Source organism: Cyprinodon variegatus, unplaced genomic scaffold (genome assembly GCF_000732505.1).
Source record: "Cyprinodon variegatus isolate N-32 unplaced genomic scaffold, C_variegatus-1.0 Scaffold833, whole genome shotgun sequence".
NCBI classification, from domain to species: Eukaryota; Metazoa; Chordata; class Actinopteri; order Cyprinodontiformes; family Cyprinodontidae; genus Cyprinodon; species Cyprinodon variegatus.
Genome location: NW_015151286.1, coordinates 232,056 through 250,378, shown reverse-complemented (window position 1 = coordinate 250,378; position 18,323 = coordinate 232,056). Strand labels below are relative to the sequence as shown.

The following is an 18,323-nucleotide window of genomic DNA, read 5'->3' as shown; positions in this document are numbered from 1 at the left end:
TGACAACAATTATGCGTCGCTTAACATACGTCACGCACTCCGTTGCTCTTATTGGTTGTAGGTCTATCCAATTGAGTGCATTTTTTTTCCTGGTTCGTTCAAAACACGCCCCATAATCACAGCTCTATGGAGCAGCATCAGACTCATATTCTGACTAGAATTGAGTCAGACTACGTCAGGCTAACCTTACAGTAGAACGGCAGTCAAATTTCCCAATGGGATCAGCTTCATAGTCATGGTAGGCCACTTCTTTCATTTTATTTATTTTGCTCAGGCGACTCGTAAACCCACAGCCACCCAAATGTTGAAAAGGCAATATTATTGCTATTACTGTTAATATATAGTAGAAATTTTACACATTCAGTAATAAAATGTCACAGTATGGGGAGATGGTCATTTAAGAAGGGGGATGATTCTAGGATTTTTTTTTTTTTTTTTAAGAAGGGGGATGCCATCCCTCATCAACTCGAGTACTGAATAATACCCTGAAAGCTTGGAAACTGTACCTGCAGTGGAAGAGGGTTTTAAGCGTAAACAATCAACTTTCCAGAGATGTTCAGTAATGTAGATACTTTTTTAAAGGCATTTAATCATTTTTTTTTCAAAGAACTTAAAATGTATTTAAGTTCTTTTTTTCAATCCCTACATCCGAACTGGAGATCCCCCAACAGTCTGTCAACAGGAAGGGAAACCCTTTAAGCTCAACCAATGGCGTTGAAGGGAAGGTGACAACTAATTCCTGCCAAATGGAAACACACAAAATAAACAAGGAATGCAGCTGGGGATAATAATCACATATCACTGTCTGCTAAAGCTTCTCTGCAGAATTACAAATGCAGAAATAACCCCTTCAAGAGGAAGCAAAGGGGGTTCGGACTTAACTTCCTCACAGAGTCAGGGCCTCCCTATGTCTGAGCTGCCATTATGTCGCCACTGCAGATCAAAGCGGGTTTGCAGAACCCTTCGATGTGTCAGCGAGAGGATGTTAGCTCCATCATCTCAGCTTTAGGCTGTCATTCATCTGCCACAGACCGTCACGCTCACCCCCAGAAGTGTCTGTCTTAACAGCAGGAGGGTGGAGGGTAACATTCCAGCACATCCTGACCCTGTGGCCATGTCTGAACGTGAAGGAGTTCACAAATGTCTAAAGACCATCCTGTGTAGACTTTTCCCTTCTTAAAAACAAAAGCACATCTATATTTTAACTCCCATCTCTATGTCATCTATATTTTAATCTCCCATTTCTATACATTTTTGCATATCTCTTACCGCAGCAGTAAGCATAAATGTGGATTTTATGGATCTAGTAAATCAAACTTCTTACCTTTGTGAGCCAGCCTCTCACAGTGGGCTTTGCCCTCGTCTCCACAGTAGTGGGGCTGCTGGCCTGAACTCTCAGGATGTTTTGCAGAACTCTGATCCACTCCTCCAGCAGGTTGGGCGAGTCAGCTGTCAGGTAGAAGGTCTTCTTCTCTGTAATCAGCTGATGGGGAAATATAAATGTTTTGGATTTTTTTCTAAGATCGCAATCATCTCTCTGAAAACATTTCTCTGGGTTTTTCTGGTATGCAGCAGTTTAACTCTACTCAATTCCTGATTTTATCTCATCATATTTTTATTTTTTAGCTCTTCAGCACTATCTTCACAGATTCGCTTCTCATACTGTTAAATACCCTGCAGCAGCAGCAGTAATATTGCAGTCTATGAACACAGCATTTAAGGTCGAACATCAACTCACTTGAAAGGTCAGTGCTCCCTCCCCACGTACTATGCAGCACGACGAGTTCAGCTCAATCTGACCCTGAGGTTTTCTTATCACATCACTCTGAAAAACAAAAAAAAGCAGATCATAAACAGAAATGGCCAATCACAAGGCAGCATCAAGCTCTGGGCTGCATTTCTTCCACAGAGATGGGGCTGATGGAGGACAAATACCCTCAATAGTTCATGTTTCCAATGCATATAGCCCACTTCAATACATTAAGGGAGGGAGAAGATTTACAATTCATAACTAAAAAAGTACAGATACAATCTCCCTTTACTCTGATATACCTAAATAGAAATTTATGAGAGAACAAGCTGGGCTTGGATTTAAAACAGCATGCAAACCATGTGGAGATAGAGTGCATTGTATTTAATTATCCATAAATGGCAAGAGGATGGTGTATGTGCAAAGCTACCAAAGACCGCCGTCCACTTTAAGCTGGGCATACATTGATACCCACAGCATGATGCTGTCAAACCCATCTTTCAATGGTGGCGATGTTCTGGTGGAGGTGAATAGTTCTCCTCTTCTGTCATCTCCTACAAAACTTAGCAATTAGCAGACAGAGCTTCACATAAATCTCACTTTTCTTCGAGCAATTGCTTTTTTCTTACCACTCTTCCATGAAAGCCAGCCTTACAGGATGTCTGATTAAAAGTTCTTCTCTCTTTAAATTGTCTTTTTTTTGTAGTTGTGGATCTTTTCAACTCCGAAGTTACCATGGACCTTTTAGCTAACCTGACTCCGCCAGATAGATTTGCTCCGCATATCCATCTGGAAACCTTTCGTTGAAGTAATTTTGGGAAGGTGCGAAATCATGGTTAGCCGATTGGCCTATGTTGGTGATAGACGGGCCAAATAAACCAATCAGATCAACGAAGCGTATGACGTACTAACAGAGCGACGACGAAGAGGAGCCAATTGATAGATCAAACTCTTGCCGAAACCAGTCGGGAGAAGAGCAAAAACATCTTTTCCTCTGAGAAAAGCCTCCAGAGCAGTGTTTTGCTCTTCTTTCAGTGAAGAAATACTCTGTAATTCCAATAAAACTTGCTCGATAGCCACGCTAACGCTAGTTTAATCGGCTGAAGCCGCCATGTTCCTTAGACTGAACTGTCGCGCTTCTCGTTGCGTCACACCTCAACCCGCCTCAAAGCCAACGCTGATTGGACGTTCGTTTGGTGAACGGCTCCAAATTTTCTTTAACGGAGAGTCTCCAGACTGATCTGTGAGTGAAACCTCTAAAGCTCGCGAGATCACGATGGTCTCACGAGGCTACCTTTTAGCACAGGGGTGGGCAATTCCAGTTCCTGGGGGCCGGTATCCTGCAACTTTTAGATGTGCCTTGGGTTCAACGCACCTGAATCAAGTGCTCAGATAATTGGGAGGACTCTGCAGGAACCGACTGCATACTGAGGAGGTAACTCAGCCATTTGATTCAGGTGTGTTGGACCAAGGATGGATCTAAAAGTTGCAGGATACCGGCCCCCAGGAACTGGAATTGCCCACCCCTGTTTTAGCAGCTTCTTTGATAAATTCTCTGCTTACTCTGAATGCTAGTTTAAAGCCTGGCCTACACTGTGCAATATTTTCAATCGTTACATGCAGTTGCAGCTTAAACTGTATGACTAAACCAAAGGGTTTAAAAGTTCACAGCTCTCGATGCATGTTCTCACAATGTGCGGCTTCAATTCAATTCAACTCAGTTTATTTATATAGCGCCAAATTCACAACACGTCATCTTAAGGCACTTGACCCTCTGATGCGATCTTACGACAGCCGTTTGCAATTCAAACATGTTTGATTTTCTCCCGATCTTACGATTCCTGATCGGCAGGTGGTCGTGAGAGAGTAATGGCTACTCGTTAATCCCTGTGCTTCACAACGCAGGACGCACAATGAGGCTGAAACTTGGCTTGATCGAAACATTCGCCCCAAAAAGGCAAAAAAATTGTACAATACAAGGCCCTGTTTAAGCCTCCAGTCATGCGAGAATTTTTCAAAGAGCAGAGTTTCATCCTTGTTGTGTGTTGTGTAGTACAGAGGGGGTAAAGAGGGGTGAATAGCCTCTCACAATCACCTCCCTATCAGGAATCGTAAGGTCAGGAGAAAATCAAACATGTTTGAAATTCAGTCGACCATCGTAAGATGGCATCACAGTGTCGAGCCGCACATTGCGAGAGAGCTGTAATCTTTTAAACCTTGTGGTTTGTCATACATTTTGAGCTGTAGCTGCATGTAACGATTGAAACTATTGCATAGTGTCTGTCCGGCTTTAAACTAGCATTCAGAGTAAGCAGAGAATTAATCAAAGAAGCAGCTCAAAGGTCTATGGAAACTTTGGAGTTGAAAAGATCCACAACTAAAAAAAAAGACAATTTAAAGAGAGGAAAACCTTTAATCAAACACTCTGCAAGTCTGGCCTTAAAGGAAAAGTGCTAAGAAGACAACAATTGTTGGGGGAAAAGTGAGATTTTGCGAAAAGTTTTGTAGGAGATGACAGAAGAAAAGAACTATTCCCCTTCCACTAGAACTTCCCACCATGAAACATGGCTTTGGCAGCATCATGCTATGGGTATCAGAGGTAGACTGATACTTAGGCCAGCCGATATCTTTGGCCAATACTAGCACGTTTTTCTTGTAACAGCATTGGCCGATACAGCAGCCATGCTTTGAGATCTTATGGATTGCCTCATTGTTACTCGTCCATTTGCTATCTTCTCTTAATATTTTGCTTAATTTGCTAATATTTGTTTGTTTGTTTTTTAAATTCAGACTATTATATGATTGTTTAGCATTATGTCATTTTTGTCATGTAAATAGTAAGGGAAAAAAGCAATATTGGCTCCAACAATGTTGGCAGCACATATCAGGAATCTGTTAGATGATGGCAAAATAATCGGTATCGACAACGGCCTTAAAAACCTGTATCGGTTGATCAGATGTGGGTTATTTTGGAGTCATATTGCAAAAAGACTGCCAGAAACTTCATTTTCTAGCTGTGAAAATCAAGTTTAAATTTATCAGAAAAGATTTGCAACTATTGTACTCAACCTTAAGTCAATCATTTAAACAAATGCAATTAACATGTTTTAGATTTTTATTTTCAGCAAAACCTGCAAAAATATGTATCAGTTTGGTTTGTAGAGCTTCTTAGAGGGACAGCAGAGCCTTTTTCTGCAGTGTTTCGGAGGCAAAGAGAAACATCTGGATAATAGGAAGGAACTCACAGGAGATTTGTAGTAGAGGATCTCTCCGTTCCTCAGGACGAACCAGCGACGTTTCCAGGCTTTTACTTGACTACCCATTTTCAATAGGTAACCCGACTTCTCTAGCGTGTCCTTTAAAGACAGAAAGATACTGTTTCTCAACTCATCTGTCAAACCCAGCAGTAAATTAGCACTGCTAAAGTGGACTTACTGGTGGACTACTCTCACAGGAATAGGAGGAGGTGCGTTGGACTTTGTGTTCAGGTTCAGAGTAGTCGCTGTCCAGAGAGTAAGCATCAGGTGGGATCGCATAATCACTTTCAGAGCTGATGGAGGACATGGACACACCTGGGGAACAACAGAGACAGTATTTTGGCTGTGTAGTGCAAACATGTTGTGCTGTTTTTCTGGTACCAGAGCAGTGACAACTCTGTTTTGCTTTAAAGGTTGTTGGGTTTCTTACTTAGCCAGAAATTACTCAAACTGTTTTAAACGAATTAAAAGCAGAGGTGTAAATGTTTACTTTTTATGTAGGCAAACTCAAAGTCACTTTGAGCTTATTGGGCTGTAAGAACAGTTTGTATGAACAAAGCCATTCTTCAATCGTTCCTTCAAGAGATTTAGGAAAAAATGTCACATTCACCATTTTTTTGTTGTTCCTATTTCTAATCTCTCAGGTATGAACAAAGTTATCCTTACCTTTTTGCATAATCAGTCAGCTGTGATCCAAAACTAGTTTTTCACTGAATGACTACATTTGTAACTGTCCATTTTATTTATTTTCAGCCTTTTTTATTGTCATTACACTGTCACAAGAACAGAGCAATGAAATAACTTCCATGAATTTAACCTAGCCATTGTACGGCGCCTGGGAAGCAGTGTGGGGTTAAGGGTCTTTTTGCTCAGGGGCCCAGAGTGGCAGTCTGTGGGAGTGGGGCTTGAACTCAGAACCTCAGGATTTCAAGCTTTATGCCCTAATTTTGTAAGGAGAAAGAACAGTCAGAGATCAATCTGCTACTTGTTAGGAACCCAGTTTGTGTGAGTTGTGTTTTTGTTTGTTTTCCCTCTACCTGGTGCCGCCTGGTTCTCGTTTGCCTCCTCAAACACCTGCGGATGGTCACCTCATTACCGGAGGACTCTTAAGCTGCTGACTGCCACTACCTCGATGCCAGAGTGTTTGCCAGTTTTTGGCACTCTAGCCAAGCTGAGTTTTGCTGAGTCAAACTGAGTTTTTGTCTACCTGAGTTTTAACCTTGCTGTTTTTGTATTTGCCTCTAGGCGGGAAGTCATCCTGCAAACTGGATGCTTTGGACCTTCTCCCCCCTGGAAGGATTCTCTGAGCATATAACTGAGCTGAGGATTCAAGCTAGTGGTTTGGATCTACTTTCTGGATCTCTCTGAGCAGGGGATTCATCTCCACAAGAAACCTTCAAGTACCGCAGGAAAACTAAGTGGCAGTCAGCTCCTCCGTTCCTCAAGGAAAAACCCCAACCTAGGGTAAACCCTGTCCGCCCTCCAACGAGCAAGTCATTCACTGGAACAACCCACACCGACTGGATTCAACAAGAGACATCTTTTTCTGGAAACTCCCGTTTCGACAGTGTTCAGAGCAGCACGGGACTCCACTCAACCTACTCTCAATAAAACCTGTTAAACTTTTCCCCGGTCTCTCTGTTTGGTCGTCTGCATGTGGGTCAGAGCTTTAGATAAAATCACGACACTACTGAAATAACATCTGGAACAGAAAATGGATGGAAAGTTCAGCAAAGCTCTTCTAACGATGAGACTTTAACTTCATAGCAGCTCCTTGGCTTTGGTGTTACACTAAATGCTGAATGTTTGGGTCTGTCTGAATTCATCAAATTACAGATTCGCTGTTAACATTTTTATTTTTATGTTTATGCAATGGAGAGATGACAGACATGGTATGTCCGGAGATATATAGTAAATGTATGCAGGTGTTTATTGTTGTCGTGTTGGTTAATGGTGAACTCATAGTAAGCATTTACATCATAAGTTGTCCCTCTTGCCTCCATCAGTAGTTTTCATTGACTGTTTTTGGATCAAATGGTTTTTCTTTTTATATTATTTTAAGTTTTTTAATGCTATTTTTACTTCTGTAACAGCATAACAGCATTTACAGCTCTTGTAATTTATTCCTACTGCTTGGCTTTACTGGTCCTTTAGTTCTGCTGCTCAGATTACAGAGAAGCTCTTCTCAGTCACCAGAAGCTTGATCGTCAAAGTTTTTCCTTCCTCGTCCGCATTTCTCTAAAATGAACACCTTCTGACAAGCATGTGAAGTCGTAGCCTTCCCATTTATATGTAGCCTTATATGAAATTATGGGGGCACTGATTATGCAGATTTAATCTCAGACAGGTGGACTGCATCGGGTTCACGGGGATAATTTACTGAAATTTAGAATTTCTTTTTATTTGAGGTGCCGTGTTTGTAGGAGTCGACACAGGGGGAAAAAGTAAGAGAAATTCATGAAAGGTACACATTCACATTGTCCTCACCCCTCTTTACAGCCCGCGGGCTCCCAGGAACGCTGCCTTTCCTTTCTGGGCTCAGGATGGAGGTCCGCAAACTGGCCAAAGAGCTGCTGTCATCCTCTGAACCAGAGTCATCCTCCGGTAGAGGGACGCTACTGATCTGAGTGGCTTTCTGGGAAGAAAAAAAAAGCCTAAATTTAAAGGTTGCTCTCATAATGATAGCAATGATCTTTGTTAAACTATGGCTGCATTCAGATTAAAGTTTAAAATGCTCTGTACATTGTATGATATTGAGACACAAAAAGTGTTGGACTTACCCCTTTCAGTGTAGTGTAGACAGGAACATTGATGTTTTTATAAATGAGCTGTGTGAAAGGACCTGTAGCGGGATGCTGGGGTAGGGTGGAGCCTGAAACATTAAGGGTTTATTAGAAACTAAATTATACATTGGAAGGAACAAACCTGCAGCATTTGAGGCCCAACAGAGACTAGAAGGTAAAAACTGTGGCCACAAATTACACAGAAAGTTTGTAAGCCTCCTTCCTTTTTCTATGTTGCTGCTCGGAATCAAATCTGAAGAGGCAAAATGTTTCAGATGGCCTCCACAGATACCAACAGAATGAGCTACAAAGTCTCAAACCGACACTCTACAATGAGGGAGATGGGTCATAATTAGCTGTGGCTGCAAACTTTTTTTTTTCCATGTCAGAGCCCGATGAATAACAAATTTAATAATAGTATCTAGGCTTCATTTTTAACCACAAATAGGAACCTTGTTGCAGACGGACTCATAGTTTCTTTAGCGTAACAGAAACTGTCTGGAGAGTAACATTTTATAGCTATATTGGTGTAATGCAGTTGAACTCTAAGTAAAAACAGAAGACTTTCAGCTGCTTCCATTCGCTGAGGATTTACACAACCACTGCATGCAAAGTTGGCATGTTAAAGTAACAATAAAGGGGGAAAATAGAGCAGAAATTCAAGATCTACTGCTGCCAGAAATTACATTTATCAAATAAAAACCTTTATTGGAAAAGAGATTTGCCTCTGCAGTGAACCGCTGAGGACTTTAAATCTGATGGCAGTCTGCTGAATATGGGAATTTTTTTTTTACTGACAGGACAAATTGGCTTTTAAATCCTCACCTGAAAAACTCACATTTCAACTTGAGGCATTGCTTTGACTCTTTTGTTTTTATATATATTATCTTTCTATATAATATCTTCACCTTTAACACATTTGGGGGCGTCTGCTGTTCAATGTCCTTTAAAATATTTTATTCCCATTTTAACATGGAAAAAAGTGATCTTTATAAGTCTGAAAAAAATGACTTAGATTAATTTCAGAAATAAAAAACAAAAAAAAGGATGCACATTTAATCATATATGCCTTCCAAGCCAAAAAAATCTCTTCTTCTTTGACAAACTTTTGCTTTAGACTACAAAAAATATTTTGTGATGTGAACAGAGATAATAAAACTAAAACCTGTTATTTTTCCGTTTCTTATTTATTCGTTATTATTAGTGCTGCACCAAGACTGATACCAGTATGAGGCGGGGCCTCGATCCAGCACTAAAATGGTGGTATCGGTATCGGGGAGTACCAACAAATAGGGCACCGATACCATTTTGAGAGCCAAAAGTTTATTCAACTTTTGTCACCCATTCCAGGTAGACAATAAAAAGTTCTACTGGATTCACTTTGTATTAGATTTTTTCCTGCTTCACAAAGGTAGGCAGCAGCTTGACAAAGCCATGATGGCAATTATTTTACATCACAGTAGTATGCAGTTCTTCATAAATATAAACACACACACATCAATTTCAAACAGATGGTATCGGTATCGGCCAATACTGCACAGCCAGGTATTGGGTATTGGTATCGGTGCCAAAAAATGGCATCAGCGCAACACCAGGTGCGTATAAGAGCAGGTCATATCTTTAAACAATTTGCATCAGAGTGTATACATCCATGGCTAATCTGAAATTTTATTTCATCTAAATAAAATTAACAGGGAGCAGAATTTAATGTCCAGCTCTTATCTACTCACTAAAACCCCTATATCTAACCAAAGGAAAAGTGAAACTCAAAGGTTGGTGTACTAAGAAGAAAGATAACCTCTTACTAAAAAAATGTTACCTTTAAAAATTCTGGCTTGTCTTTAACCAAACCTTCAATCTAGAGGGGAATATTTTCACATCAGGTACAGCGTGGTCTTTAAATCAGCTGGAAGCGTGTTTAAGAGTTTGCAACCCTCAACGAAGAAAGGTCACAATATAACTAATACCTGCAGGAGGATAGTTTGTTTTATAAAGTCCTGACTTGTGATGCTTATGGTGACTATATTGACATTTGTATATCAAAAACCTAATGTAATCATTTTGCAATAGTAGAAGATGCAGGCCTACCTCAGTACCTGCACTCTCACAAAAAGAGAAATCATTTAACCCAGACAGTAACATTTTACTGCTGCTGATTAAAGAGCAGCTTTTCCGCCCTCTCATCTTTTTACCCCATCCATATTGTTGCTTTTCTTCTCTTCTTTTCTTAGTAAAGGAAAATCATAGGAGGCAGCTAAGGAAAAGCCTTTCTTGAAGAGAAGCAGACACCTGTGCAGGTGTGAGTAGCCCCAAGCAAGATGAAGGGACATCAAAGCATCAATGGCGGATCCAAACAGGCCACCCTCGCCATCACCGCAGCTTAGGCATCAGTTAAATGACAGGTCCCTTGGCAGTCCTGATTCACTTCCCAAACAGGTCACTTTGTCAGGGCCCTTATTGCATGGCCAGACAAGGAGCATAGAACTATGGCTTTGATTACCGTTAGAACACTAGTGTGGTAATGAATGAGAGGAAGCTGTCAGATACTCACCTCGTCCAGGGCCTCTGGCTACAGCCCCCGCCTCAGATACTCTCATTCCTGACTTTGCCACAGCATAGATCCGACTCTCCTGCAGGAAGCAACAATCAGAAAGACCAAAGCCTCAGTTTAAACATCATTTAAAATAACTGAAGATTTAATAAAAAAAAAACTATCTGACTACTTATCTCATCTTGAAAGAAAGAAAGAAAGAAAGAAAGAAAGAAAGAAAGAAAGAAAGAAAGAAAGAAAGAAAGAAAGAAACAAAGAAAGAAACAAAGGAAGAAAGAAAAAATTGAAAGAAAAGGGTTCAAAATTTGTGCACATATTTGGCTTTTGTCTTGTATAAAAGGTAACTTAAAAAACTTTTACCTGCCCATTTCAATTTTAACTTGTATTTTACGATATACACAAACAATATTTAACCTTGTTCATTATATGGCCATATAGCCATGGTCCTGAATGATATATTTACATATTTACTCTTAACTAATCCAATTAAACACACATTTTAATTGCTATTTTCATTAAACATTTAAGCATAATAGGGACATACAAAGAAAAAGTAGCAAAGGAGCAGCATAAAATTCTAACTAAGACTGTAACTTATTTTATACTTATTAAATTTAAGTCTTTGCAAAACTTTTGAAAACTGTTGGACTTGTATTTTATTTGTAAGTTTATCTTATGCATCTGATTTGGAAAAAGCTCCAGAAGGTTTAAGGTCTTGAAACTGTCTGTTTTAAATTTTTTATTTTTGGTAAGCTAACCAGAATTAACTAATACAGACCTACCATAAAACTTCCAACATCTTAAAGATTGAAAATATGGTTCTGTTGAAAAAAATATCTACCTAATTTATCCCAGACATCTGCTAACCATTTGGATGTATTTTCAAGAAAAGGAATGCTGTTTGGTAATGTTACAGGAGGTCAGGCAGCAGACAGTTCCTCCACCGCACAGAAGAGGAGCCATCATGATAAGGGAAGACTGTTCTTTCAAAGCAGCAGTGGACAAAACATTCCTGCCTTGGTTTTTTTTTTTTTTTTCTTCTATGGTTTTAAACTTTTGAACATCCAACAAACTGTCTGTTTCAGTTTAAATCTACTGCATTTGCCAATTGATTTCTTCTTTTTTGTCCATTTAAGCTTAAATTCAAACCTGGTTACAATACCGGGAAACAAAAAGTGATCCTTTTATTTAACCCCCTGGCCTGTACATTACGATAAGGTGTGTACTTCTGTTTAGTTTTAGATGCTTCTATAAGCTTGAGAAGTCAACCAATAAAACAGCTGTAGGTGGTTTTGTACCCATGAAGGGAAGCGATGCAAAGGAGGAGTTGGTGGCTTGATCAACTCCGGATCCAACTGCTCCAGCTCCTCTGCTAGTCCCACAAAGGAAACCCCATCCTGAGACGGCACCTCTGATTCTGTCCCCTCCACCACTCCGTCCATGCAGTCCAGAGGCCCATCATCAATATCAGTTTCTTCTACAAGCTGAGCGAACGGCGAAGTGCTGGTAGCAGAGCTCTTCAGCGTGGACGAGGCAGAGGACGGCGTCATGATGTCTATGTTGACGTTGAGCTGGTGCAGTCTGTCCAGGCTGGGCTGCGGCTGGCTGTAGTGCTTCTTCACCAGCTGGATGCTGTCTCTGGGGGTGAGCGGGGTTCGTACTTTTGGTAGCGTCATGCTGGTGCCCGAATGATGACCAAGAGACTGAGGAGTAATAGGAAAGGGGTTGTTGGTGGAGGGCGAGCGGGAGAGGAGGGGGCTTTTGGGTGCTACTGTCATGGTCAGCCCGGGAGAGCTCGGCCTGTGCGCCATCTCATACGCAGAGGATGAAGATGAAGAGGACGATGACGAGTGAAGACACTGAGAGCGGAACTTGCTGCTAAGCTCATCAGAAGAGTTGTCTCTGTCAGAGTCCCCTGCTTTGCTCTCCAGGCCCTCTATGAACTCTTGTCCACTCGTGGAGCCGCTCGGTCCATCCTTGATCCAGCTCTGAGCATCATAGGCTGTAAGGTTTCCAAGACAAACTTTTTTGTTCAGCAGTTCTGGAGACTTTTTCACATCTGTGGAGACAAAACAACCAATTATTACAAAATAAAGCTCTATAAAGTACCAGATTAGGCGTTTTTCTTTTTACATTACTGTAAATGCTCCAGACTGTCATATCTGCTCTTTCAAATACACTCTGGTCTTTATTTCTTTGTAAACTTGAAAGACGGTGGAGCTACAATGATTAATAAACACCTGAGCTTACTGGATGCTTAAACACTAGAAATGCGAACATGCAGCACAATGAAATTAGCATATATCATATAGATGTGGGACAACCAATAGAGAAATGATACCTTTAAGGACTGGAAGTTAACCAAAATGAAGTGCCTGGAAAATGTATTCAAGCTGCTTTAACTTCAATATATTTGGGAGAGTTTCATATAATAAACAGACATAAAGTGGTGTATAATAGAGAAGTGGAATAAAAATGACACTTTTTTATGTTTAAAATCATAATAGTGTAGCAAACATTTGTATTCAATCTCTCTTGGTGATTACTTAATGGAAATACCTTTTACTACCTTCCTTACACCTGAGCAGTAGACCTTTGCAGTTCCTCCAGTTACCAAATGTCTTTCTAAGATTAAGGAATGTGTAAACATCTAAAAGTTTAATTTTTTTGTGATGCAGAATATTAGTGGTGGAATGTAAAAAAGAATATCTATATTTTGTAAAAGAGGAGCAGCTTTTGCATCTAGCAGCCAGCATTTTCAAACTTTCTGCTTCTTATGATGAAATATATCAAGGTCAAAGTTGTTCACCTGGCAGGCTCTTGATAGAGGCAGGCCCACGCAGACCAGGCTGCCTCCAGCAGTCCTCCTGGGCGGGAGGCGTGCTGGGGCAACTGGGAGGAAAGAGCGGACTGTTGGGTACCAGGTGGGCATCTACAACAGGAGACATAGCAGGAGATCCAGAGGATGCAGGTTTCTCTAAAAGAGCTGCAAAACAAACAAATAAAAGCAGCACAAAAGCTCTGAATAACAGCTTTAAACAACTCGGAATATACTTTTGTTAATATCCAATTAAGTAAAAAAAAAAAAAAATCTTTCTGTCCTGAATGATATCCCATTCCCAGTTAAGGCTACCAGTTAACATCAGTCTAGCAGCATAATAGAGGGCCCATCAGCCTAAACACAGACAAGAGCAGGATTACAGGACAGCCCTGGTACAGAGATGAAGAGATGGCTTCTTCGCTCTCCTTAACTATAGGTATACAAACCAAGCTTTTTGAAGAAGTAGAGATTGCACAGTTCATCAGACTATCAACACAGCCATTCATCATAAGAAGCATGTTTTGCAGCAGTTTAAACACCAAGTATCGCACTACAGGCTTAGAACTGGCACCAGTAGTTCACCATAGTGTTAGTTAGCCATGTGGTGCTACTGTCTGGAAGGTCTGCAGCCTGCTCCTTTGATCAGGAAAGGAAACGCAACAGCGTGGATGGACACAAGGGGGGAGTCATTATTCAACTGGTACTGAAAATTGACTTTTAAAGGATGTAAAATAAAATAAAAAATCAAGTGGGCAGGTATGGGAAGGAATAAGGGCTGAAAACATTTATTAGCGTATGATGAAGGGCAGGGGTCCTTCATGTTTTCAGTCCAGGACCCCCAGATTGATAAAAGGACAGAAGAAGGACCCTTTGCTACGACCGTGGGGGGTGGGCTGGTAGAGGGGACGTTTTTAGCAGTTGGTTGAGGGGAGCCAAAAAAGGTATTAACATCAGAGGTTTGAGGAGCTGACAATGAATATTTAACCCAAAGTGTTTTAGAACTAATTTCAATCTGAAAAAATACAAATAAATTATTTAAGAATAACTCAACAGTTATCAAAACTTTGTGTAAATTTTTTTTTTTTTCTTAAAGGTAACATACAGAAGTTTTGTGTTTTTTTGTGAAGAAATTCACAACCCTACTATAGTACCTCCAACACTCCCTAGGGGGTTGTGACCCCTGTGCTGCGAACTCTGATTTGGGGAAATAAAGTGGATGGGAATTTAGGGTTTGTAAAGCCGTGAAAAGGATTGCATTGTTTATAGTTTTGTGAAGTTTGATTCCAGACGATAAGCCAAAAACCTCCGACAAATTAGCAGCATCCAAATTCTGACACAATCTGTATGCCTCAAACTGACCAATCACTCCCAGAGATTGGTGGGGTGAATTTTAATTCCTAGGTAACAGTTACCTTTTCCGACAATTTCAGCTGTAAATACTTCTTTATTAGAGTTGCAATTCTAGTTACTGACATGCAAAATCCTTTGTGCTGGAACAGGAACAATAACATGAAAACAGGTGGTGGATGTATGTTGCTTAGAAGATGCTTTTCTTTAGGAGGAACAGAGAAGCTTGTCAGGTTTAATTAGATGCTGTATAGAGGTAACCAGGGAAACGCTTGGTAAAACCCTGTTAGAGGCTGCAGATGTCTCCAAACTACACAGTGGTTCAGACTCTAGTATACAATTCAATTCAATTCAGTTTATTTCTATAGCGCCAATTCACAACACATGTCATCTCAAGGCACTTTACAGTTAAACCAGATCATCCAGTCAGATTGATTCAAAGTTTCTATCTAAGGAAAACCTGTTGAATGCATCGACTCATTGACTCAAATACAATCCCTCACACTAAGCATGCTTGTAGCGACAGTGGAGAGGAAAAACTCCCTTTTAACAGGAAGAAACCTCCAGCAGAACCAGGCTCAGTGTGAGCGGCCATCTGCTTAGGCCGACTGGGGTTCAAGGAGACAGAAGCAGACATAGAAAAAGCAAACAGCCACAACTTCAGTAGGATGGTTTAAACTAATGCAGGCATGGATGATTAAGATGGGATGAAATGTTCAATAAAATGTGATCTCCTGTTGCTAATTTCCATCAATACTAGAGTCTCGAGATTGTCAGACACTAAGGTTTGAAAAGAAAGTTTTTTTATTATTTAAAATTAAAAACACGCTTTTTGCCAGATCCCTTTTTTCCCCTAATCCCAAAGTCTGAAGTGTGACATCACTCAGGGAGATTGGCTCGCCAATAAAGTAAATATGCATACTGAAACAGGTAGCGATAGCAATGAAAATACTGATGAATTTTGGTCAAGTTAGTGTATTTCAACAGAGGACAAACAGGTCCTACAGCTGCTGCTTTATATGATGGAACCTGATGCTTCGTTGGACGAGGATAATTTTTTGTCTTTTTTAAGGCGACTCAAAGAGCTTACTGCCTTCTTAAAACTAAAACACATTCTCTTTAGCTCCTGTCAGAAGAGAGCAGATCACCTGGTGTGATGTCATTTGGTTGCTAGGGTGGTTGCTATGGCACATTCTCGGATTTCATTTAATGATCTGATACATTTATTTTGCCGTTCGTGAATAATAACCATCGAGACTTTGCTGTGAAAAAAATGAAAGCTCCATTCATCTTTTTAACTAACTTCTGATCTTTAAAATCTCTTAGACCATATAATCTTTCAAAGAAAAAAATGAATAATAAAAAAACATTGAACACTATATAATATATATACATTTAAAGAACATTTAATATCACATATATCATGACTTCCTCAAAATAAACTTCTACTTAAAAAATTGCAGCAAAGCAGGAATAGATTTCAAAACATTTCCTTATTTCTTTTGTAGTCTAATTCAATAAGATGTACGTATTGCTGAAACAAAGTTTTCTAAGTGTGTAAATCTCATTTGCTACAGAAAAATACCTGCACTGCCTATTTCAGCTGAAAGATTGTAAATGCAACAAAAAATAATTACCAGCTTTAGGCATGTATATTATGACAGATATCAGTTCTTTTAACTCAAATGAAAATCCAGACGTGGATTTCTATTTTCTGTCAATAATCAGATGATCATGAACAGCAAAACTGAATAAAAATATGCTAAAGTTTTACTTAAAAAATATCAATTCTTCCTTACAGGCTATAGGCCCAGTTTTGTGCATACAGCCAGCATGACCAATTACAAGGTGATGATGATGATGATGATGATAGCAAGGGAAATCCAAATAAATCGAGGAGAACAGATGGGCAATGTATCAATGATTAAGGCCTGTTGTGAAAGTAAAATTCATCCAGCATGCTGATTTATGATTTATGATGATAAAGTGGATTCTTGAGCTGCAACAACTCAGTTCTACAGAACCAGCGTTATTAGCAAGTTTGTGCAGAGACGTGAAGAATTAAATTTTGGTCCCACTTTTCACATTAGTGTAAGGTTTCTAAAGATATTAGCTGATATTTTTCCTACCCTAGATCTATAAAGGTCTAGGAGCGAGGGAGCAAAAAATTGCATGAAACAGTATTTCATAAAAAGGTTTCACAAAAAAAAAAAAACGATCTCAGCTTATCGTAAAGCATCTTTTGGGACGACTCACATTGTAGTTTGTCTTGCAGCAGCACAATCTGCTCCGTCTGTTTTACATTTGCAAGTTTCAGTTGCTGGTTTTCCAGCTCCATCTGTAAAAGAGCAGAAGCATACGTTTGTACCATAAAAGGTAAGCCAGAGTAGTCAGGTCTATCTAAATAGACTAACTACTCTGTATTTAACAGGATGTATCTCCTTCTGCAGTAGATTCATCTGAACATGTCAGATCTTACCTCTCTGAGCTTAAATGTGACCCAGTCTTTAATCTTGGCAGCCTTCTCTTCAATAATCTTTGCCTCTTGGGCTCTTACTAACATCTGTAATACAAGGAATAGGCTTTGTGGGATTTGACTTATACTTTAAGCACACAAATAGACATTTTTATCTTTAGCTTCCAGCCATACCTGTTGCTCCAGCTGGATCTCTAATCTCTTGATTATAGCATCCTTCTCTTGAAGCTGACTGGTCAGGTCTTGATACTTTTTGTACAATGAGGTCTCCGTTTTATCAGTTTGCATATTTGCAGACTTCAGCTTCTCCTCCATGACCTGGATCTAAAATACAAAAGTGAAACAAACCAAAACATGTCGACTCACATCAATGTGATTCCTTTAGTTTTCATTGACTGCTGACAGCGCATTAACCAGCTCTGCTCAGGAAAGGTTTTTAAAGCCCTGAGGTGATTTAGGATTGTAAAGAATGGGTGTCATTAAATTACTACCTGCAGAAAACACCTGGAACAGGCTGAAATGATGGAAAATTGCCGATTAAAGGTGACAGCACAAGAGTGGGGGAAAGAGGGCTTGTGGGATCTGAATGAGGTTTCAAAACTCAGACTACTCTGCTTTTGATTTCATAGATCCAACCTTTAGGATCACTTCAAACCTCTACAGTGCTGGTTGTTTTCAACAAAGTGTCAGTTAACACTGCATAGAAGTAAAAGACTCTTCTATTAGATGTAAAATATTTATATTTATTGTCCTGGAAGTTGATGTCAGGGTTGCTGGAAAATCAATTCTGACTTTAGGAGATAGTTCTGGTTTTAAACGTAAAACTTTGACTTACCTGCACACATGGAAGGCTACAGCTTTCTTTTGAAAGCTGTCTGAATGAAATATTGGTGATAAACTTCAGCTGTAATGCAGCATGGTTATGCATTAAACACAAACCTCTTCAGATCTCTTCTCCACGCAGCTGTTTCCCACATGGAATCTGTTTTTTTTTTTTTCGAAACTGTACGCTCAAATTATGCTCCACAGTATTTTAGGACGATTACTCAGCACTAAGGTTCACAGCAGCACTCTGTTAACTCAGATTAGCGATCAAAATCTAAAGCAGTTTTTTTTTATAATCAGTTACATTTTGCTCATTGTAATTTTAGACATTAAAAGTCGATAGTGATACAGCTTTTAGTTCAAGCCAACTGGCACAAAGGTTAGAATAAGAAAATATTGCAAATGCTACATTTGTTAAGCTGAATAGTTGCTTTCATTTAATTGTTAACATTTTCTCCAATTGAAATTCCATCAACTGCATGTTGAAATTAGATTCGTTCTTCTTTTTTTTTT

At 39.7% G+C, this 18,323-nt stretch overlaps 1 protein-coding gene across 4 annotated transcripts in view; it reads right to left on the bottom strand.

The window, feature by feature from the left end:
- LOC107099042 (pleckstrin homology domain-containing family H member 1-like) overlaps positions 1-18,323 on the bottom strand; it is a 61,342-nt gene that overhangs the window by 20,926 nt on the left and 22,093 nt on the right. For all 4 annotated transcript variants that reach the window (XM_015396976.1, XM_015396975.1, XM_015396977.1 and 1 more), the window contains exons 4-15: positions 17,160-17,309; positions 16,989-17,072; positions 16,766-16,847; positions 13,151-13,327; positions 11,640-12,400; positions 10,342-10,420; positions 7,788-7,879; positions 7,495-7,642; positions 5,186-5,322; positions 4,996-5,106; positions 1,739-1,825; positions 1,325-1,483 (exon numbers count right to left, since the gene is read on the bottom strand). In XM_015396976.1, coding sequence (XP_015252462.1) covers positions 1,325-1,483; positions 1,739-1,825; positions 4,996-5,106; positions 5,186-5,322; positions 7,495-7,642; positions 7,788-7,879; positions 10,342-10,420; positions 11,640-12,400; positions 13,151-13,327; positions 16,766-16,847; positions 16,989-17,072; positions 17,160-17,309 — 2,067 coding nt within the window. The remainder of the gene's footprint in view (positions 1-1,324; positions 1,484-1,738; positions 1,826-4,995; positions 5,107-5,185; positions 5,323-7,494; positions 7,643-7,787; positions 7,880-10,341; positions 10,421-11,639; positions 12,401-13,150; positions 13,328-16,765; positions 16,848-16,988; positions 17,073-17,159; positions 17,310-18,323) is intronic.